At 46.0% G+C, this 20,280-nt stretch overlaps 2 protein-coding genes across 5 annotated transcripts; one reads left to right on the forward strand and one right to left on the reverse strand.

The window, feature by feature from the left end:
- Positions 1–137: 137 nt before the first annotated feature.
- EAF1 (ELL associated factor 1) lies at positions 138–10,906 on the reverse strand. Its single transcript, XM_077302584.1, has 6 exons — positions 10,723–10,906; positions 8,763–8,857; positions 4,578–4,714; positions 3,112–3,278; positions 993–1,211; positions 138–484 (listed from the first exon to the last, which is right to left on the reverse strand). Exons 1-6 carry the CDS (start codon positions 10,823–10,825, stop codon positions 438–440), a joined length of 768 nt encoding a protein of 255 aa, XP_077158699.1. The 5' UTR covers positions 10,826–10,906; the 3' UTR covers positions 138–437.
- Positions 10,185–20,280, forward strand: METTL6 (methyltransferase 6, tRNA N3-cytidine). 4 transcript variants are annotated; one of them, XM_077302580.1, is made up of 6 exons: positions 10,185–10,401; positions 12,120–12,481; positions 14,269–14,403; positions 17,725–17,895; positions 18,547–18,688; positions 19,612–20,280. In XM_077302580.1, the coding sequence occupies exons 2-6, from the start codon at positions 12,200–12,202 to the stop codon at positions 19,758–19,760; spliced, it is 879 nt and encodes a 292-aa protein (XP_077158695.1). In that variant the 5' UTR covers positions 10,185–10,401; positions 12,120–12,199; the 3' UTR covers positions 19,761–20,280. The 4 variants fall into 4 exon arrangements, with proteins under 4 accessions (XP_077158695.1, XP_077158694.1, XP_077158697.1 ...); XM_077302579.1 differs by lacking the exon at positions 10,185–10,401 and adding an exon at positions 10,929–11,195; XM_077302582.1 differs by lacking the exons at positions 10,185–10,401; positions 18,547–18,688 and adding an exon at positions 10,929–11,195.

Consider the following 20,280-nt stretch of genomic DNA (forward strand, 5'->3'; position numbering starts at 1 on the left):
GGGTCCTTGTTTTTAATACACAAGAAATGCTCCAAGACCCTAATAATCTCCAACTTTGTGTCTGAAATGAAGCTGTCTGTTCTACGCACTCATCTCAGCCCCCCAGATGTCGATCCAAGTTCATCATACTGAGAGTATATTGTGATAATCATCCTTAATGCTTTACGGCGTGTCAACACATTAGCACACAGATTTACTGCATTAGAGTAGTATATTCATATCTATTTAAAACTTTAAAAGAATATACACAACATACACAATTTATACAAAGGGTATTAGCCATTGTTTCGGAACGTTCTCAGAAGGTAGCGTTAGCTGAAGCTGCGTTCAGCCAGCTGAGTCCCAAGCCAGATTTTCCCATCAGTGTTACTCTTGCTGCTTAGCAATATCTGCATCTTGACACATCTGGAACAGGAAAGCAATGGGGAAACCTTGGCCTAATCATCACTGTCACTGCCAGATTCGCTCAACTGCAAGTCATTTCCTGTGTGGAGGGGGAAAAAAGAGGGGGGGGAGAGTTAAAATCACTTTCTGACTTCTATGCTGAAGAATTTCTCTATTTGACCTCAAACCAACTGATTGAAAGTTTGGACATGAAATTGACATGGGGAACCACCAGTCTGCAGGGGGAAAACAGGCGTCATGAGTGATGTTCCCCATGAATATCTCTAAAAGACGTGGTCTGGCTACTTGATGAGGACAGCAGCTTCTACTGTGTTCACTGTTGCCACCAACTAGCTCAGGTGTAGTCAAATTGCGGCCCTCCAGAAGTCTATGGATTACAATTCCCATGAACCCCCTCATGGGAACTGTAGTCCATGGACATCTGGAGGACCACAGGTTGACTACCCCTGTTCTAGGGGCTTGCCCCAGCTGCCCTGCAGGGGCCAGTGAGTGACCAGTAGCTCACAACCTCCTGTTGGAGATCCCTGCCCTTAGGTCCTAAGAACACCCCCCCCCCCCCCGTCCTGAGAAGAAAGCCCCCCACTTACTGAGAGTGTTCAAGGACTGATTGTTTCCTTGTGGCCTGCTGATGCCATTGACAGCAGCGTTTTTGTTATTGTACTGCTGAGAAGGGGAAGGGTGTGCAGCCTCATTGCCGTCGCTGCTGGAGCTTTCATCATCGCTCCCTGAGGAGCTCTCCGAATCGGACGAGCTGCTGCCGCTGCTGCTGCTCATCTGCCCGATAATTTCAACTTCAGCTCTTAGCTCTAGAATGAAGGGATGAGGGTAGTTAGTAAGTTAGCATGCCTCCACTGATGCATGATTTTGCAGCTCATGAATACATACTTTTCACACCTCTGGGGTGTATTTGCCAATTCTGAAAAATTTAGGTCATGCCCACAATCGGTTCAATTGGGGCTACTTAATATCAACCGGAATGTATTATGCAGGGCAATTGTCCCTGTGATGCAAACGGATGGGCTTACAGCTGGGGATCTGCTTACCTACTTTGGTTGCAAACATTCCACTTAAGTAGATGCAGAATTTTCACAGGTAAATGTTCATATACGGAAATCTGAACAGTTATAAATACTTTCCCAGCATTTGCAGCTCAGATAAATGCATGCTTGATTTCATTCTGCTTCAAGCACCTTCAACAGGCTTACTAGGAAGAGTTTAATCTTTGGAAAAGGTAAAGACCAGGTCATCTATTACTTCACAATTTCCTTCTTTTATAGGCCACCTTCCTTTTTGAAGCTTAAGGTTCAATGAGAAACATGCCAAAATAAACAGCATAAGGAATGCAACAAACAATGTCATATTTAAAACGTCAATAGTGACTGCCAGAAGAAGACAGGGGCATGTTAACAATTGAAGCCTTTGGGTGATGCACAACACTTAGCAGTTTATTTAAAATTACTGCAACATATATAGTAATTTATTGTGATGTTTTGAAAGAGGATCTTGGACACAATTCTTTTTGGAAACCGTACATCTGTGATCTGTGCACAGTTTTAAGTGTTGTAAAATTCTGCATTTTGTATCTTATTTAGGCTGTGACAAATATGCAGCAGCTTCTAAGCTATAGATGCCAAATTTACTTTTCTTAGGTGCTTTATCTATCAATATCGATATCTATTCACTATTTGAATTTCAAAATCAATTGTAATAATTCATGGCAGTGTCTTAGCTGGTGAAACAGGTTTTATAAGTACCAAACCTTAATACAGCAACATAAATCTCTATTTACAGGCTATTGGTGTTAGTTACACAATCTATAAACCAGGTGAAAGGAAATTTGGACTCAGTCAGCAGAGAGTCTTGACTTTCAATGGAAGGATACAGCAAGGATAGCCATGAAGGGTAGGCTAAGTCAGCTCTGTTAAGATCTAGCAGCAGTTTGTGCAGATCGCTCATAGGGTGAATTCCTTGTTGTTACCATTTATTTGTGTTAAACACAAATGCAACAAACTGTGGCCAATCATTTCTATTTTAAAAGACCACATTTATAGTTTTCAAAATATAAAACAGCTACAGAGGTTTGGATACCTTAAGTACCTTCAATAAGTTTCCTGGAAAGGAAGTTTATAAACAGAATTTTTTTTAAAAAAAACAACTATTTGACTAAAGAGTTAATAAATGTAAATGTCCCTGTATTTTTAATGGGGTTTTATTTGGATTTTATTGGGGGTGATTTGTGACCTGCCACAAGCCATTCTTGGGAGTGGTGGATAACAACAACAACAAGAATAATAATATTTGTCTAATTGCTCTGCAGATTAAATTGCTCTGCAGATTATCATAGGGAACATCCTGATTGAAGTGCTGGCAGTGCCAGTGCTGTCCTCCTTGCTGGGACTTCCAGGACATAAAGCACAAAATGCAACTTGGACATCTCAGTTTTTTCACCAATTGCTATTGTTGTTGTTGTTGTTTTCAACTGCATGGATCAAGGCAAAGTCTAATATGAATGATGCTACACTTTCATGCTGAGGAACCAATGGAAATGTTCTGACTCTTTCTAAGCCCAGGATCCAAATAAGAATTTTAAAACATCAACAGGATCCATGGGAGGAAGACTAAAAATGATGCAACTTCCAAATTCACCAGTATTGGTAGTGTGAAGTTCCAAGATGTTAAATAAAAGAACACTCCGGCTTGCCATACCTCTTTTAATGTCATCCAGCTGAGGCTCCGGTGATGGGTTGTCTTTCAACGGGGAAGTTTTGGGACCAGCGACTGGCTTTGGAGGAGTTCTGAACTGGGTGGAAGGCTGTGAGCCTCGGGCAGACTGCTGTTCTATGCGGGCCTGGATTTTGCTACTGCCTTCAGCTCTAAAATAAACAAGTCGAATGCAGACAATAACGCCTTCCATGTGCATGCCTCTCCCCGCTGCCCTTCTTTCTTACCCCTTCCAAAACTGCTGCGAAATCTCAAATTGGGGAATTGTGCAAACTAACCATGCTGGTGTGTTTTTGTATAATTTTTTTCTGGAAGCAGAATTTAGACAGATGGACATGAGACAGCTGGAGGAATTGTCAGGAAGGCTGCACTGACAAGCAGCAACAGGCTTTTCCCAGCACAAGATTTCAGGGAAGCCCTTCTCCTCTGCTGTTCCAACACATTCACTTGCACGCTGACGCTGCCATCCTAAATAGAGCTAAAACCTTTTAAGTCAATGGGCTTAGAAAGGTGTAATGCTACTTAGGATAAAACCCTTAGACCATAAAAAAAACCCAGGAAGATCAATCCAGACAGAGAAAAAAAAACATTGTAAATCCTGACTGAAACTGATTCTAATGACCATTAAACTGATTCTAATGCCAACGCGACAGCTAAGTGCTCATTCACATCTTCCAACCTAAGTCACTGAGGACTGTGCCTCAAGTAATTTCAAGAAAGCACCCCTGCTGCAGTATGACCCAGTTTCCAATTATGCAGAAAATAGCACACAACACACCCTTTTCCTTACTGAATCACTTGTTGTTGTTAGGTGCAAAGTCTTGTCCGACCCATTGCGACCCCATGGACAATGATCCTCCAGGCCTTCCTGTCCTCTACCATTCCCCGGAGTCCATTTAAGTTTGCATCAACTGCTTCAGTGACTCCATCCAGCAACCTCATTCTCTGTCGTCCCCTTCTTCTTTTGCTCTCGATCGCTCCCAGCATTAGGCTCTTCTCCAGGGAGTCCTTCCTTCTCATGAGGTGGCCAAAGTATTTGAGTTACATCTTCAGGATCTGGTCTTCTAAGGAGTAGACAGGGCTGATCTCCTCTAGGACTGACTGGTTTGTTCGCCTTGCAGTCCAAGGGACTCGCAAGAGTCTTCTCCAGCACCAGAGTTCAAAAGCCTCAATTCTTTGACGCTCAGCTTTCCTTATGGTCCAATCACTACAGACTGAATCACTACAGACTGCCTAACACCGCTCCTTATTAAAAACTCTTTGTATGTGGGAAAGCTAGCATGCCAAGAAGGAAATAAAACTAGCCATCCCTCTTGCATCATAGTATTTTATATGCAGGGAGTGCCCCCCCCCCAGCTAACATGGATTTAAAGATGTGATCTGCCACACACCATCTGAGACCATTTCCCATGTTTTAACTGGCCCCGGGCATTCCTGTGAGCCATTTTTACCTTGTCTTTTTGACTTGGATGCTGCTGCTGAGTTTTTCAAGCACATATTCTCCGGTATCATGATTGATGATCAGTACGCAGTCCTTTTGGTAAGGTCTTTTATTCCCTTTGAACACAGTCATTGGAGGAGTAGGACCCTGGTGTTAAGAGAAACACACAGACAACTTACAAGTCTAAATAGGTGCATGTGCTTATGCCAAGGAAAAAAAATGATTTCATGATTCCAGTGGGGTAGCTGTATTGGTCTGCCGCAGCTAAAATAACACTAAATGGCATTGTAAATATTAGCCAATATATTTTGCAGGATAAGCTATGCACCTAAAGAAGGGCGCAAAACAATTCATGAGTCAAAATTTGGCCTGCACTTGGACCGGTTTAGAATCCCCGAACTAACTGCTGACATGTCTGCCAACCATTTAAAGCGAACCGCAGAGCAAGTCTGCCCATCAGCTGTTAGGTTGAAATGACAACAAAGCAGGGGAAGAAAAGTAAATAAATTAAATAGCTGCCAGGCATTTAACCCTTTCCAGGCAACCCCCCCCCCCCCTTTCTCTCAGTCACAGCAAGCTGTGGCCGGGAGAAAGAAGGAAACACTCACCAGACCAACCTGCATTGGTTGATCGCCTTCTAGTTTGGTTCAGGGTTTGGTTTGAGGACTGTCCCAAACCCTGAATTGGGGGTTTTAGGTTTATGCCTATTCTTATTTGCAAATCCTTAAGTTTACCACATTTCTCTGTTGCTCTGACTACATTTGGTTACAAATATTAATATAAACCAGAAACATTAAAAATCTAAATGCTGTCTAGGCTAACCTGTTCTTTCTCTCTAGTTCCCCTCTAGCTATTACAATTTTATTTAACTATGGAAATTTTGTTCCAAGATGACAGCCAGAGAGGTCTAACATTCTGACTGCTCCTATTTAAAACACCAAAAAAACCCCCAAACCCCCCCTCCAAAAACCCCATCAAATTTGGCCAAGTCTGACAAGATCCCTAAATAAACAAACTAAACTAAGCCAAAACCTAGGGGGCGGGCTCAAAGGAAACTCGACCCCACAAGAAATGACCACTCACTGATGATCACCAAAGAAGAAAAAGACAAAAGACAGAAGAAGAACTTTGTGAGAAGGAAAGGAAAAACAAAGAACTGCCGGAAAGATAAACAAAATCATACCAGGACCATTGCCACCCCGACCCCTGCAATTTCTGAGCAAATCATCGCAGCCCCTCCAACCCCCAGCCACAGTGCTTCCCTGGGAAACCAAGATCCAGGCCCTGGCACCAGCCACTAGGCCACACTGACACTGGAACTATGGGTCCGGATTCCAGCACAGCCGAGGCAGACTGAGCTGCGACCAACGCTGACCCGTTGACTCTGCTGCTGATGGAACAGAGCCAACAACCACACTGGGGGGTAGGGGTGGCCATCTGGAGGTGCCAGTGCTTGCCCCAAGTTGTCCCCTGCCCAGGAGGGCCATTCAGTATGAGTAGCAGCCATTGGAAGCCTAAACCAAGGAGCAAAGTGACCAACCACATCCCCATCTGAATTCCTAGATGATTGCCGCTGGGAGACAGTCCAGCAAGAGGACCACCCAGCCATTGAAAAGATTCTTGGAGCCCTACAAGCCACCGATGAGAAGGCCAACCTGCGCCACCATATAACACTCTGACGCCAATCAAGCTGCCCACTGGAAGAATACCTACCATGCGGACTCCCACTAACACTCGGACATTGCCAAACCAAGGAGGGAGAGACAAAGTAACAAAACAAGACCAACAAAGGGACTGGGAAGGGATGGGGGAGGAGGGCAAGGGAGAGAATGGGAACAATGAAATCACCAGATGCCCTGCCAGCCCTGCTGGAGGCAGCGGCAACCTGGTCATTACAACTCCCCAGACAATTAATCCTGGGAGACCTTTACCACACTCTGGAAATGGGCTGTATCTGGTGTCAGCCATGGCCACACGAGGGCTCTCACAATTTGTCATTGGCCCACCTCTGGATCTCATTTTCAGTATAGGGCTGGATGTGGACCTGGTAATGGCAAATGCCATTCCATGGTCAGACCGCTACACTCTGAAGGCTCGGCAGCGACTGCCGCCTCCAGCTCAGTTGGGCACCAAGCAGATTTCAGCTCACCCGCAGAGACTTAGGGATCCAAATGGATTTCTGAATGCTCTGTGGGACCTGATGCCTACTGGCACTTCTCTAAATGGATCGGTCAGCAACTAGCATGACTGACTGCTGGCCGCCATAGATGAGATTGCTCCCCAACGTCCTCTCTGCCTCCTTCCTAGGCGGGCTCCCTGGTGTACAGAGGAGCTCTGTGAGAAGAAACAGGAGCTGAGATGACTAGAGCAAGTCTGGGGGAAGACTGAAAGTGAGGCTGATAGAGGGACTGAAAGAGGCAGTGGTATGTCCATTGCTGAAAAAAAACATCTCTTGAACTGCGGGAGCCCACCAAATACTGACCCATCTCAAACTTAGCATTTCTGGGGGAAATGGTGAGAAGAGCTATGGTAGACCAGTTATCAGCATTCCTGGATGAAGCTTCAGACTGGGACCCATCCCAGTCAGGCTTCTGGCCTGGCCATGGGGTAGAAACATCGTTGGTTGCCCTGACGGATGACCTCCGTCACCAGCTGGACCGAGGTGGGTCAGCACTGCTTGTGCTACTAGACCTCACAGCTGCATTTGACATAATCGACCATGAGCTCCTAGCTCACCGCCTTGCTTACACAGGGATAGGGGGGACAGCCCTCCAATGGCTGATCTCCTTTCTCCAGGGTCATGGACAGAGGGTAGGAACTAGGGAGAGACCCCCAGTTCACAAGTGGAATCCCACAGGGAGAGGACCTCTCCCCAATCTTGTTTAACATCTTTGTGCATCCTCTTGCCCAACAGGCGTGCAGGTTCAGGCTGAGACACCACCAATATGTAGATGACACTCAGCTCTTCCTCCTGATGGATCATCACCCTGATTCACCCTCAGAATCTTTAGCCAGATGTCTGGAAGCAGTGACAAGACAGCTCAAACAGTTGTCTGAAGCTCAGATGGATGTCTTATGGCTGGGTAGGAAGGGTCCAAGCAAGGAAGTGTGGTTGCCCAACCTGGACGGGGTGCAGTTGTCAGTGACTCACTCTGCCAAAAACCTGGGTGTGATCCTTGACACCTCCCTCTATACGGAGGCCCAGATCACAGGAGTGATGCAGCTGGCATTTCACCTTCACCAATCCAAACTACTAGCTCCCTACGTGACCCCAGAACACCTAACCACAGTGATCCATGCGACGGTCATCTCTAGACTGGATTTCTGCAACTCGCTCTACGCAGGCCTACCCTTATCCAGAAACTACAACTGGTCCAGAATGCAACAGCCAGGGTTCTCATGGAAACCCTGTGGAGAGCCCACATCCAGCCCATACTGCAACAGCTGCACTGGTTACCAGTTGAATCCTGGATCAAGCTGAAGGTCTTGGTAATTACCTTTAAGGCCATACGTGGTCTGGGCCCAGTGTACCTGAGGGACTGCCTTTCTGCTTGTGCAGAAAGAGCACTACGCTCAGCCAACACCAATTGGCTGTGGATCCCTGGCCCCAAGGGAACTTGTTTAGCCTCAACCAGGGCCAAATCATTCTCTCTCCTGGCTCCCACCTGGTGGAATGAGCTCCCATAAAAAATGGTGGCCCTGCCGTAACTAGCTCAGCTCTGCAGGGCCTGCAAAATGGAACTCTTCCTCCAGGCATTTGGTTGAGGCCAATTTATTCAACAACAACTACTGGGCCCCAGAACCCCCTCCTCAGATATGCTCACCAAGTACACTGCACTGACTAATCGGCAGGGTTGCAGTCAATGTAATAGTTCAATTATCAGATGTTACTGTTATTGCTGTTACCACTGTTATTATTACTTGTTGTAGTTACCGAACCTATACTCTATCTGCTTTATAGTTTTCACATTCCTTGTAAACTGCTCTGAGCTGCAAGGGGAGGGTGGAATATTGAATGAATGAATGAATTAATTCATTCATTCATACGTACATACATACATGCTGTTGCTCTGTGCTTTTGAAGCTTATAAATGTTGTTTGGCCGCAGATTTACAAATTAAGAGCCAAAAGTCATAAGAAACATAACTTAAAAGCAGGAAAGTAGACTCTGCACATGGATGCAAAATAAACTTACTGGGATATGGGGTAACGTAATCGTCACTTCATCCCCTTTACCGACTTGCAGTTCCCCCTCAGAGGATGTGTCTATCGATGCTGGCTTAAAATCATCTAGAGAGAATGTTAACAGGTATTAAATATGTTTATATATTATTGCCATCTATTTGGACAAACTCACCACTAGTAAGAATGCGCCGCAGTGAATGTAAGGAAAGGCCAATGTGATACAATGATTGGGATGTCAAACTAGAACCACAGAAACCTGGTTTCTAAACACCCCTTAGCCATGAATTGCACTGGGTGCCTGAGGCCAATCACTCTCAGCCAAACCTCCTTTGCAGGGTTGTTGTGAGGATAAAATGAAGGCAGAAAGACTATGTACCCCATCTTGAGCTCTCTGGAGCAACAAAAAGATAAAACCACAACAAATAAAAGAAGAACTGCGAAAGAGTTACATTTGGAACTGGAAACCAGGAACTAACTTCAGGGAGAAAGGAGAAGGGGTGGGAGAGTTGGCTTCAAGGATCCAGAAAGCAAATCTGCCTCTGACAATGCTGAGATGATCTGAACTAAAGCTGAAAGCAGTACAAGAGAGCCACAAGGAGATTCATCAACTTTGTTTCACTAACTGTGCATCTTCTTTGAGTGTGCAAAATCTGACAGATAGAAACTTCATCAGGTAAATGCAGGCTTTTCAATAAACATTTTAAAAGTGGGTGCTCAATGTAGTCACAACCATAATTTCCCCTTGAAAACTTCCCCTCCCCTGGTTCTTACCTGAATGTAAAGAAATTATTCACCTGCTGTATTTTTGGGGATATGGGAGCTGTTGTCAAAACTATAAGAGTTTTTACATTTAACCTGCATTTTAATGCCATCTTTCTTCCCAAGAGTTTAGGGTGGCATCAATAGTTCTCCCTGTTTTATCCTCACAACAACACTGCAAAGTAGGCTAAAAAAACTACCAAGAGAGGTCCAAGGTCATCCAAGCAACTCTCACAGGACAGTGGAGTTTTGGACATGGATCTCCCAAACTCCTCATCCAATAACACTGGCCATTACCCTACACTAGCCTTTAAAACAAAGCTCTGGCAAGAATGGAGGGGGGGGGCAGAGAGTCTTCCTTGGCCAGGGGTGCCAGGACGGGGTTGGAAATACCTGGAGGCTTTGGGGGTGGAGCTGGGTGGGATATGGAATGGGGAGGAACCTCAGTGGAGTGTAATGCTATGGGGTCCCTCCTCCAAAGCAGCCCTTTTCTCCAGGGGAACTGCTCTCTTCAATCTGGAGAGGAGCTATAATGCCAGGGGATCCCCAGGTCCCACCTGGGGACTGGCATCCCTATGCAGGATATTCCTGGAGACTTTGGGGATGAAGCCGGGAGTTGGAAGGATTTGGGGTGGGGAGAGACCTAGGTGGAGCATATAATGGAGCCAACCCTCCGAAGCAGCCCTTTTCTCCAAGGAAACTGCTCTCTTCAATCTGGAGATGAGCCATAATGCCAGGGGATCCCCAGGTCCCACCTGGGGACTGGCATCCCTTGCAGAAACGCCATCCTCCAGCGGGACACTGGAAATCTCCCAGAATTACAACGTATCTCCAGAACTTGGTCCTGCTGGAGAAAATGGTAGCTTCAGAGGGCAACACCACATCTCCAGGTAGGGCTGCCAGCTCTGGCTTGAGAGATACCTTTGGGGTGGAGCCAGGAGTGGGAGGCTTTGGGGGCGGGGGGGGGGTTACTCTCAGTGGAGAGTAACGCGGTGGGGTCCCCCCTCCAAAGCAGCCCTGTTCCCCAGGGGAACCGATCCGTGTCGGCCGGAGAGGAGCGATCATTGCCGGGGATGGACCGCCATGCTTGGCTCCCGAGGCCCCAGCCGGGGCTGCCAGATCTGGGCCCTGGGGAAGGGGCCTGGCCGGGGCCGCCGAGCCCACCCTCCCGGGATCTCCGGGCGCTCCCCGGGCCGGCCAGGCCGACTCACAGCGGATGGTGTGGAAGGAGGCCTTGGGGTGCCGCTCGAAGCTCTCGCCCAGCTGCAGCGGGTGCTCCTCTTTGTCCACCAGCGGGTTGGCCAAGCCGTTCATCGCCCCGCCGCCGTCGCCCGCCGCCACTAAAAGCCCAGCGGCCCGCCGGAGCCGCCCCCCGCTCCCCTGCCCCGCTCCGCCCGGCCTGCTCTTCCGGCCGCGGCCCGGCGTGTCCCCGCCTAAGCGCTCCCCGCCCGCGCCGAGGAGGCCTTTCCCGGCCGGCGAGCCGGGCGCCCCTTCCGCGCTGGGTGCTCCGGCCCTTGCAGCCCCTGCGACGGGGGTGGGAATGGGGACTGGTCATTGGAAGACGGGCAAGGACTTGTGGATGATGCTGTGGATGATGCTGCTGGCTGGACTCTAGAGGCTCGCGGGCGGTCAGCCGTGTCTGGAGTCCAGGGGCACCTGCAAGACCCACCCTGTTTCATCCAAGGTAGGAGCTGCCTCAGGTGCAACGTCATGCCAGCAGTTCATACTTCTAGGCAAGGTTTGACTCTCTAAGCCAGGGGTAGTCAAACTGCGGCCCTCCAGATGTCCATGGACTACAATTCCCATGAGCCCATGCCAGCATTTGAATTGTAGTCCATGGACATCTGGAGGGCCGCAGTTTGACTACCCCTGCTCTAAGCCGCCCTGGGCCTTCGGGGAAGGGCGGAGTAAAAAATGGAAATAATAATACATTTGACTGTCTGTGATCTTCTGGGTAAGTCGCTTCCTGGGAGTCCCGTGCTGAGTTCAACAGCTACTTTGTTGAGGAAGAGGCCACGTAGGTAAAGGTGGAGGAACCAGGCGCTTATAGAGACGATTGCAATCAGTTACAATTCTTTCTTTTGGGGGCCTTCCTGTGAACCCTGGTTCTTATTCCTCTGTGTTTAAACATATAATCCGCATTAGGGCTGCTGCTTGCAGCTTGCTTCTCTGCTCTGTTTTATCCTCATTACAACCTTGCGAGGCAGGTTAGGCTAGAAGTTGGGGACTGGACAGCCACCCAGCAGGCCTCCAGGGCAGAGCAAGGCTTGAAACGTAGGGCCTTCCAGATGCTCGTCTGACACTCTGTATTTTAGTGTGAATCACGAGTAGTGAAGAAAATAAGGTATTTTATTGGCCTTTGAAGAATGCAATCACTGAAGGGAGCTTGACCCCAGAAAAGACATGCAAGAAAGTATATCTAAAGTTGAATCTGTGCCATGGACATTGTGTACAAATCCATCCTGGTAGATTTTGGGGAATTATTAGACTATGTTTTGTCTGTCTACAGATAATCTTTTCAAACTGCATTTGAATCAAACTCTTTCCGTCTTGTCAAACACAGAAAGAATGGGCCAGAACACTCATCTTTTCTTTATTTTCTGTTTAGGACTTGATCTTGTCTGATAAGTGAGGTGGACAAATAAGATACATATGGAGTAAAGCATTGTGGTACCCATTCTAGTTACTATGAATGAATCAAGGTCTTGGGCAGACAACTTACCTGTTGCTCAGCTTGATGGGAAAATGCCAACTTCTCAGCTGACTGGGCACAAGGCAAGAACACTGAGCCCCGAAGAAGTGGAAAAGCTGGCGAAAGAGCAGGTCTTAGTATCTGACTTCAAACAACTGAAGCTAGAAAAAGATGCTCAAAAGAACTGGGACCTGTTTTACAAAAGGAACAGCACCCACTTTTTCAAGGACAGGCACTGGACGACTAGAGAATTTGAAGAGTTAAAAGCCTGCCGTGAAGTAAGTTCCATTAATTTTAGGAATTAATTTAGTTTGGTATGCTACTTGGGAGTGTGAACTTCTAATCTGGCGAGTCGGGTTTGATTTCCCCACTCCCCCACATGCAACCAGCTGGGTGACCCCAGCACTGATAAAGCTGTTCTGACCGACCAGTGATATCAGGGCTCTCTCAGCCTCACCCACCTCACAGAGTGTCTGTTGTGGAGAGAGGAAAGGGAAGGTGACTGTGAGCCACTTTGAGACTCCTTCGGGTAGAGAAAAGTGGCATAGAAAACCAACTCCACTTCTTAACTAAAGCAGCAGAGGGCGATTCAGTTGCAGACTGCAGGAAATATACAACTAATTAATTTTGTGTATGTCAGCCGTTGCATTTCCCCCCTATAATGTTGCTTTTGCTGTGTTTCTGGGAAGACTTAAGACAGAAGCTTGTAAAACTTTTGAAAGTATCCATTACCATGGTAGTAAAAATTAAAAAGCTGTATTAGGCACCGTTACGACTAACAAAGTTTTATTCCATCATAAGCTTCTTTTGGACGAAAGCCCCGCTTCTTCAGCCAGAAACATACTGTAAGCCAGGGTATCTGATGTAGAAATTCTGCAGGGATAGATCTGATCAGAAGGTGAAAATCCTTGTATGCCCCCTGAACTTTCTCAAGGAACAAGGGGTATAAGTAAAATACATTTAACGGCTAGTATGGATCAAAAGCTTATTGTCAACCAGAAAAAAGAACAATAAGAACTATGTTGCGGTATCTTCATTGACCTTGGTCTGTTTCCTTATGTTAAAATATTTTTGTCCCACCTCTCTTCCAAAAGATCTGAGGTGGCTTGTAATATAGATGCCTGTATCTAGATAACAATTTAAAAAAATATATGAACCAGAATTAAAAACAACCTTAGGAACCAAGCTGATTTCTGTGATTACATGAAACTAGCCACATAAATGTCAAATATAACCAAACTTAAAATGGGAGAATTAACGCAATGTAAAGTTAAAATTAGCGACAAAACTAGCCCCTTTAGCAGTGTGATCCTGTGCTGTGTTACTCTGATGTGTAAGCTCATTGAAATCAGTGGGCTTCAAGTGGAGTAACTGCATAGGATTGCATGATAAATGGGCCTTGGAGTGGCACCAGAAAGCCCTTGAATTTAGTGGCCTTCCTCACGTTCTCAGTGAGTCAGTCCACACTGCCACCCAGCTAGCCCTTGAATCTTATCCCAGCTCCCAAGAAGGTAGGGAATGGTGCTTCTGAACGAATGAGCTCTTTTAAAGAGGCTTGATGGGTTATTGCCTCCATCATCTTACCGCCATATGCAGACAGCTCAGATCAGTTACCTTCTCTAATAGTTGTGGTTCAGCCTTCGTAAGTGGCAGAGCAAAGAGGTCCAGCAAGTAGTCCTACCTATTTCCAAAGGAAAGCTATTATTGTACAGCAACTTTAGTTTCTCTGTGAGATGCTTCATTTCCCAGCCTGGTATTACATATTCAAGATTTGTTTGTTTTTTTTGGTAGGGAAGGGATGACGTCTGATATTTTTTTTTGTCTCCTCTCATTCCAATGATAACATGTTTTCAGTATGTATGATTTCATTGTTTAGTCAGTTGAGTGGCCCCAGGGGAGGCAGAAAGATGGAAAATAAAAGTACCTGACCGTAGGCAACGTGAAAAATCTGCTTAAGACCCTGCAAAGCCAATGCTGGTCTGAGTAGACCATACTGCTGGCATTTAATTTCCAGGTGGTTGTTTTGCTTTGAAAATGATGTAATTAATTATACCTTTTCTCCTAGTTTGAACATCAGAAACTGACTATTCTTGAAGCAGGCTGTGGCGTTGGTAACTCTTTGTTTCCGCTTCTGCAAGAGGAGTCCGATATCTTTGCGTATGCTTGTGATTTCTCCCCCCGCGCTGTGGAATATGTAAAGGTTAGTAAGATTTGGACTCAGAAGAAAAGTGGTGCCCAACAGTGTATCCTTAAGCAGAACTGCATTCTAAGTCAATTGGTTTAAGGATGTCATTCTGCTCAGAACGGCACCTTTAGGTATGTTGAATCATAGGGAAAGACAACTTTTGGGGGGAGGGTGATCAAACGGATCAGGAAAAAAGAGTGGAAGAGATTTATCGAGTCTGGGTGGTTTTAGCCAAATGTATTTGATTGCTTATTTTTCAATTTTTATGCTGCTTTCTCTTGGACCACCCGTCTCGGAGAGGTGTTAAGGGTCTGATGCTCTGTTTTTGTTCATGCGCTCAGTGAACCTAAAATAGGCATCCCTTAAATAATTTTAGCTCTGCATTTAACTGAAAAACTCATTGATTAAAATCTGAGACTGAAAAACTAAACAGTATGAAAAATTATCCTTAGATAATCAGGACACTTTTTCACTTCTATTTCAAGATGCAGTAATGGGAATAAAAACTGGGCTAAGGTTTTTTTTTGCAGCATTGCATTGCTTATATTGTGTATAAATAAATTAATCATGGTACAGTGAACCGCTAAAGGAAATAAGCTTCCTGATCCTATACATGTTTACTTGGCAGTAAATATTTGTTTTGTGTGTTTGCTCCCAAATATATACACAACTCGATCTGAAAACACAAAGGGCTGAACGGGAATTAATTACCCTATTTCCATACAGAGTATATAAGAGCAAAGTGGTCTAAAATTAGTATGTACTTTAAGATTCCTGTCTTCCTAAAGGCATCCCTTGTGCAAGCACCGGGTCATGTCTGACCCTTGGGGTGACGCCCTCTAGCGTTTTCATGGCAGACTCAATACAGGGTGGTTTGCCAGTGCCTTCCCCAGTCATTACCGTTCACCCCCCAGCAAGCTGGGTACTCATTTTACCGACCTCAGAAGGATGGAAGGCTGAGTCAACCTTGAGCCGGCTGCTGGGATCGAACTCCCAACCTCATGGGCAGACAGCTTCAGACAGCATGTCGCTGCCTTACCACTCTGCGCCACAAGAGGCTCTCCTGTCTTCCTAGATGAGCCCAAACCAGACTGAAACACAGCCATCCAAGGGATAAGATATCATTCAAAGGGAGAGCATTAAAACATTTCTAAATTTTGATTAAGTTCAATGTGACTTTGTTTTCTGCTACTATATAGAACAAAACAACCCTAATACCCTGTAGCACCTCTCCCAAGGACTGTATTGAGGGCCACAAACAGAAGCGCCTTAGAGCTACTGAAAATAAAACGCTCTGTTGCTTTTTTGAATGCACACATGTAGATTATGGCTGACCTAGTTTGCTTAGTTTGCGCTTATGAACTCATACAGATTATTAGTATTAAGGAAAGAGGTTCTGGTCAAATTGCAGGCTCCGGTTTGGACACAAGTATCTCCAAAACCGTGTGAAAAGATGCTGTACATCTAAAATTATATTTCCAAGTGTTCAGTGAGCTTGAAGAATTGTATTTAATTCTAGGCCAATATCTTGAATACAGGCCAGCCTAGCGTAATTAAGGAGAGGTGTTCAGTTATGGCCAGTATGAAAACTAATTCATGCTAATGCCCCACCGTCCCCATCAAAACACTGGCCACAGTTCAAATAGGCCACTTCCAAAGGCAGTGCAGAAGCTGGAGGTCTAGTTGGCACTCAGTTTGGTCTCACGGAAAAAGCACGGGCCGTTGACATCACTAGCTGCTGTGGAGCTCCAAAAGGCCATTTGTCTTGTCGTTTGACAGATCCGCTGCTGCTAAAACTGTAAAACAAGCTCCAGATGCATTTTGGCTGGCTTGCAAGTTCGTAAATAAATCTTCTGGGATTGAGTTTATTTCTAATTGGTATATAAAAGTCTTTGGCAGTTCCATCAATCCGGCATCAAGGAATACAATGGATGCTTTGTTACCAGATGCTTGATGATCCAGAACGCTCAGTTCACTGGCAATGCCCAGAGGGCTGGCTTCTCCCCCTCAGCCAACGTACCCCTCAATCTTCGGTTGTACATACACCCTTCTGCCTCTCCAGCTAGTCAGCTTGATACCCCCAGCTGTTACAGGGCTTCTGACAGCAAGTACTGCCAGCTGACACTTTCCTCAGGGCTTTTCCCTCAACCTGCCTGGACCGGGGACCTACTTGCCTGCCTGTAGGGCGGTTCCAGGGAGGAGAAAAGGGCACACCAGGCACGTGGGCTGCTACTATATAGTAGCACTGGCACTCCCGGGGGGGGGGGGAACGTCACTGTGGATTCCTCTTGGTAGGAGGCCGTATAGGCCGATAAGCTCAAATATGCTCACATTAGCTTAGTTGGCAACCCCCATTTCCCAGGAGTGTTGGATAACAAAGCTTCTTCTGAACATTTGGAAGTCTACTTTGCCCCAAAATGTAAGCTAAATATGAGCAGAGGTTGTGATGCGGTGGTAAAGAAGGCGAATGCACTCTTGGGCTGTATCAACAGAGGCATCACATTGAAATCGCAAGATGGCATAGTCCAGTATGCTAAACCTAGGGGTCGTGACCCCATTTGGGGTCACCTGGCCCTTTCTTCTGGGTCCCCTGATTGGTTGTGGTGGCGGTTGGTGGGCAGCGGCAGACGGCCAGCGGCAGCAAAGCCATTGCAATGGCCGCCTCCACGTACCTGACCATTGTGCACGTGCACATGCCTGCATGTGCACACTTGCATGTGCACGCTGCCACTGACCCCGCAGAAGTAATAGATTTAAACTACATGTAGAACAGTACTGGCTAGATATCGGAGGGGGGGGAATTCACAGTCAGAGTAGTTCAACAGTGGAACCGCCTGCCTAAGGAGGTGTGGTGAGCTCCCCCTCACTGGCAGTCTTCAGGCAACAGCTAGACAGATACTTATCATGGATTTTTTAGACCAGGGGTAGTCAAAATACGGCCCTCCAGATGTCCATAAGCTACAATTCCCATGAGTGTTCACTGGCAGGCACTCATGATAATCGTAGTCAATGGACATTTGATTACCCCTGCTTTAGACTGATCCTGCATTGAGCAGGGGGTTGGACTAGATGGCTCTTTCCAACTCTTTGATTCTAAAATCATTGGCAACAAGTTCTCATTTATGGTACATCTCCATCTCAGCTAACAGGGAAAAAGCCCAAAACTATTGTATTAGTAGGAACACAGAGGCCTTTGAACAAGTTGGGAACTTGCTAAGTTGCAAAATTATATAACATCTGATACATTTCCTGCATGGTTCCAGTTCTTGACTTCAAAAGGTAAATGTCAAAGCCTTTGGTTGCAAATGTCTAAGGAAAAATGTTTTCACTTTGTAGCAAAATCCTCTGTATGATATCCAGAGATGCAAAGTGTTCCAGTGTGACCTGACCAAAGACGACCTTCTGGAGAACGTGCCACCCAATTCTGTGGATGTTGTGATGTTGATATTTGTCCTTTCTGCAGTTCATCCAGAGAAGATGTGCCATGTCTTGAACAACATTTACCATGTGAGCAAGCTTGGATTAACTAACAGCTGAGTTTTTGCAATGAAATGGCCTTTTTTGTCTTTAGAAGAAGAAGAAGAGTTGGTTCTTATATGCCACTTTTCTATACCCGAAGGAGTCTCAAAGCGGCTTACAGTCGGGGACGACAGAGAATGAGGTGGCTGGATGGAGTAACTGAAGCAGTCGGTGTGAACTTAAATGGACTCCGGGGAATGGTAGAGGACAGGAAGGCCTGGAGGATCATTGTCCATGGGGTCGTGATGGGTCGGACACGACTTCACAACTAACAACAACATTCTTAAATTTAAAGCAACCAACTTTATGTTTTATTCCTGTCACATTTAAAGAGATGAAAGGAACTGCATCTGGGATGTGACTGGGGTTTAGGAAAACAATGATGAGCCCTTTAGCAATGCAAAATGTAAAAAGAGAATAATACAATGCCCTACTTAGAAAAAGTTGATGGAGATCATTCCATGGAGCAGCAACCAAAGTTTGCAAAAATATTTGTTATCTTAGATTAGAAGTAAAACAATTTACATGTTTTTTTCAGGCACGTGGAAGAACTGAGCTGCAATGTTGCATAGTGTTTCAGATTTATTTTGCAGAAGCAGGCTTCAAAGCATCAGTTTCATGTGCCTCTCTGTCTGTCAGGTGCTAAAGCCAGGCAAGTGTGTGGTCTTCAGAGACTATGGCCTCTACGATCACGCGATGCTGAGGTTTAAGTCTGCCAACAAACTGGGAGAAAACTTCTATGTTAGACAAGATGGAACGCGATCATACTTTTTCACAGATGGTAAGACACGGAATAAAAATGGCTTTTTTTTACACTTTGCTTCCTTCAATTACCATGTGCCTTGTAGAGATTTAGTAGTCACTTATGTAAAGGACCATTCTTGCCTTATGTTTCCATATACCATATATCCAGGAAGATCTGGGGCCCCAGCAATGTGTTCTAAAAGCAGCACAAGACCAAAGGCTTCCTTTGGTCCTATCCTCGGTGGGCTTTGATTGAAGGCCTTTCTTCAGATATAAAAGGCCTCCAATCAAAGGCCACCAAGGATAGGATACTTAATGGTCATAGTGACGTTGGGCGCCATGTGTACTTGACATGGTGGCAGCACAGAGCTCTTCATCAATATGATTTGCACAGGAGAGGAAGGGTACACCCCTTTTTCATGGAGTATTTTGCATGGGTTCTTCAGAGAATTGGCATTGTGTGGTTAAGAGCAGCAGACTCTTCGGAGAACTGGGTTTGATTTCCCACTCCTTCACATACAGCCCAGGTGGGTGACCTTGGGTCATTCTCAGTTCTCTTAAAGCTCTCTCGGTCCCGCCTGCCTCACAGGGTGTCTCTTGTGAGGAGAGGAAGGGAAAGGTGTTTGTAAGTCACTTTGGGACTCCTTCGGGTAGTGAAAAGGAGCAGAATTAAAAACCAGCTCTTTTTCTCCCAGTGCCTAAAAACAGGACTGCTGAAATACAAACTGAATATATATTTCTTCTTAAAAAAGCATGTGCCAACCCCACCCCCCTGATGCCCCCCCCTCCTCCAGTCAAGCAATCTGCTGCACACGGCAGGCTTCGTTTGAGAAGAGCCTTTCAACCTTTGGAATAAATGGAAAGGTTTGAGAAGCGCAGCCTGCATTGTTGGGACCTCGGCCGTCTCTTGTTTACCTTCCCCCTTCGACTTGATCGCCATTGTCCCCTTCTTTTCTGCAGAGTTCTTGGCTCAACTCTTCCTGTCTGTGGGATACGAGGAAGTGATCAACGAGTACGTGCTGCGAGAAACTGAGAACAAGAAGGAAGGCCTGCGTGTGCCAAGGGTCTTTCTCCAAAGCAAGTTTCGGAAGCCTGGAAGTGGATCCTGACTCTGCTTTCCAACGTTCCCGCAAAGGTCCCTGAGGAGCGGCTTTCCTGCCACCGTCACGGTGTCCGAACTCCCCGAGTGATATTGCTTTCAGGAGCGCCTGCCTGTGGCTTCGTCAAGTGAAACCCTTAGAATTAAAAGAAAGGGTAGTTGTCGTGCCTGGGCCACTGATGGAGTATTTGATGGACTACAGAAACTCTGGCTGAAGTCCTGCCCAGCCATAAAGATTGCCTGGAGACCTAGGAGCCAGTGGTCTCTGAGCTACTTTACCCACAACCCTGTTTGCTGCATTTTTAAAAAATAAAGTCTGTTCCACTTTTAAGGACCTCTTTGGGAACAGAAGGAAGAATTCATAGAAAATTCACTAATGCCTTTATTATAATTTCTCCTCCCTCTACTAGTAGGGATGGGTGGGGGCTTTTTCTGCCATGTTCTAATTTTTATGTATTTTAATGGGAGTTTTATATTGGACTTTGTAACCCACCATGAGCCGGCTTCAGAAGTGGTGGGGAATAAATCGA

Source organism: Paroedura picta, chromosome 11, assembly GCF_049243985.1.
Source record: "Paroedura picta isolate Pp20150507F chromosome 11, Ppicta_v3.0, whole genome shotgun sequence".
In the NCBI taxonomy this organism is placed as follows: Eukaryota; Metazoa; Chordata; class Lepidosauria; order Squamata; family Gekkonidae; genus Paroedura; species Paroedura picta.

What these genes read in the sequence shown, in the direction of transcription:
- METTL6 (XM_077302580.1), top strand. Translation starts at nt 12,200, where the DNA reads ATGAATGAATCAAGGTCTTGGGCAGACAACTTACCTGTTGCTCAGCTT. An exon ending in AGTTAAAAGCCTGCCGTGAA is followed by an intron (nt 12,482 to 14,268) that starts GTAAGTTCCATT and finishes CTTTTCTCCTAG; the next exon opens with TTTGAACATCAGAAACTGAC. An exon ending in GCGCTGTGGAATATGTAAAG is followed by an intron (nt 14,404 to 17,724) that starts GTTAGTAAGATT and finishes TTCACTTTGTAG; the next exon opens with CAAAATCCTCTGTATGATAT.
- EAF1 (XM_077302584.1), bottom strand. Translation starts at nt 10,825, where the DNA reads ATGAACGGCTTGGCCAACCCGCTGGTGGACAAAGAGGAGCACCCGCTG. An exon ending in TTACGTTACCCCATATCCCA is followed by an intron (nt 4,715 to 8,762) that starts GTAAGTTTATTT and finishes TCTTAACACCAG; the next exon opens with GGTCCTACTCCTCCAATGAC. An exon ending in TCAGTCCTTGAACACTCTCA is followed by an intron (nt 485 to 992) that starts GTAAGTGGGGGG and finishes CCCTCCACACAG; the next exon opens with GAAATGACTTGCAGTTGAGC.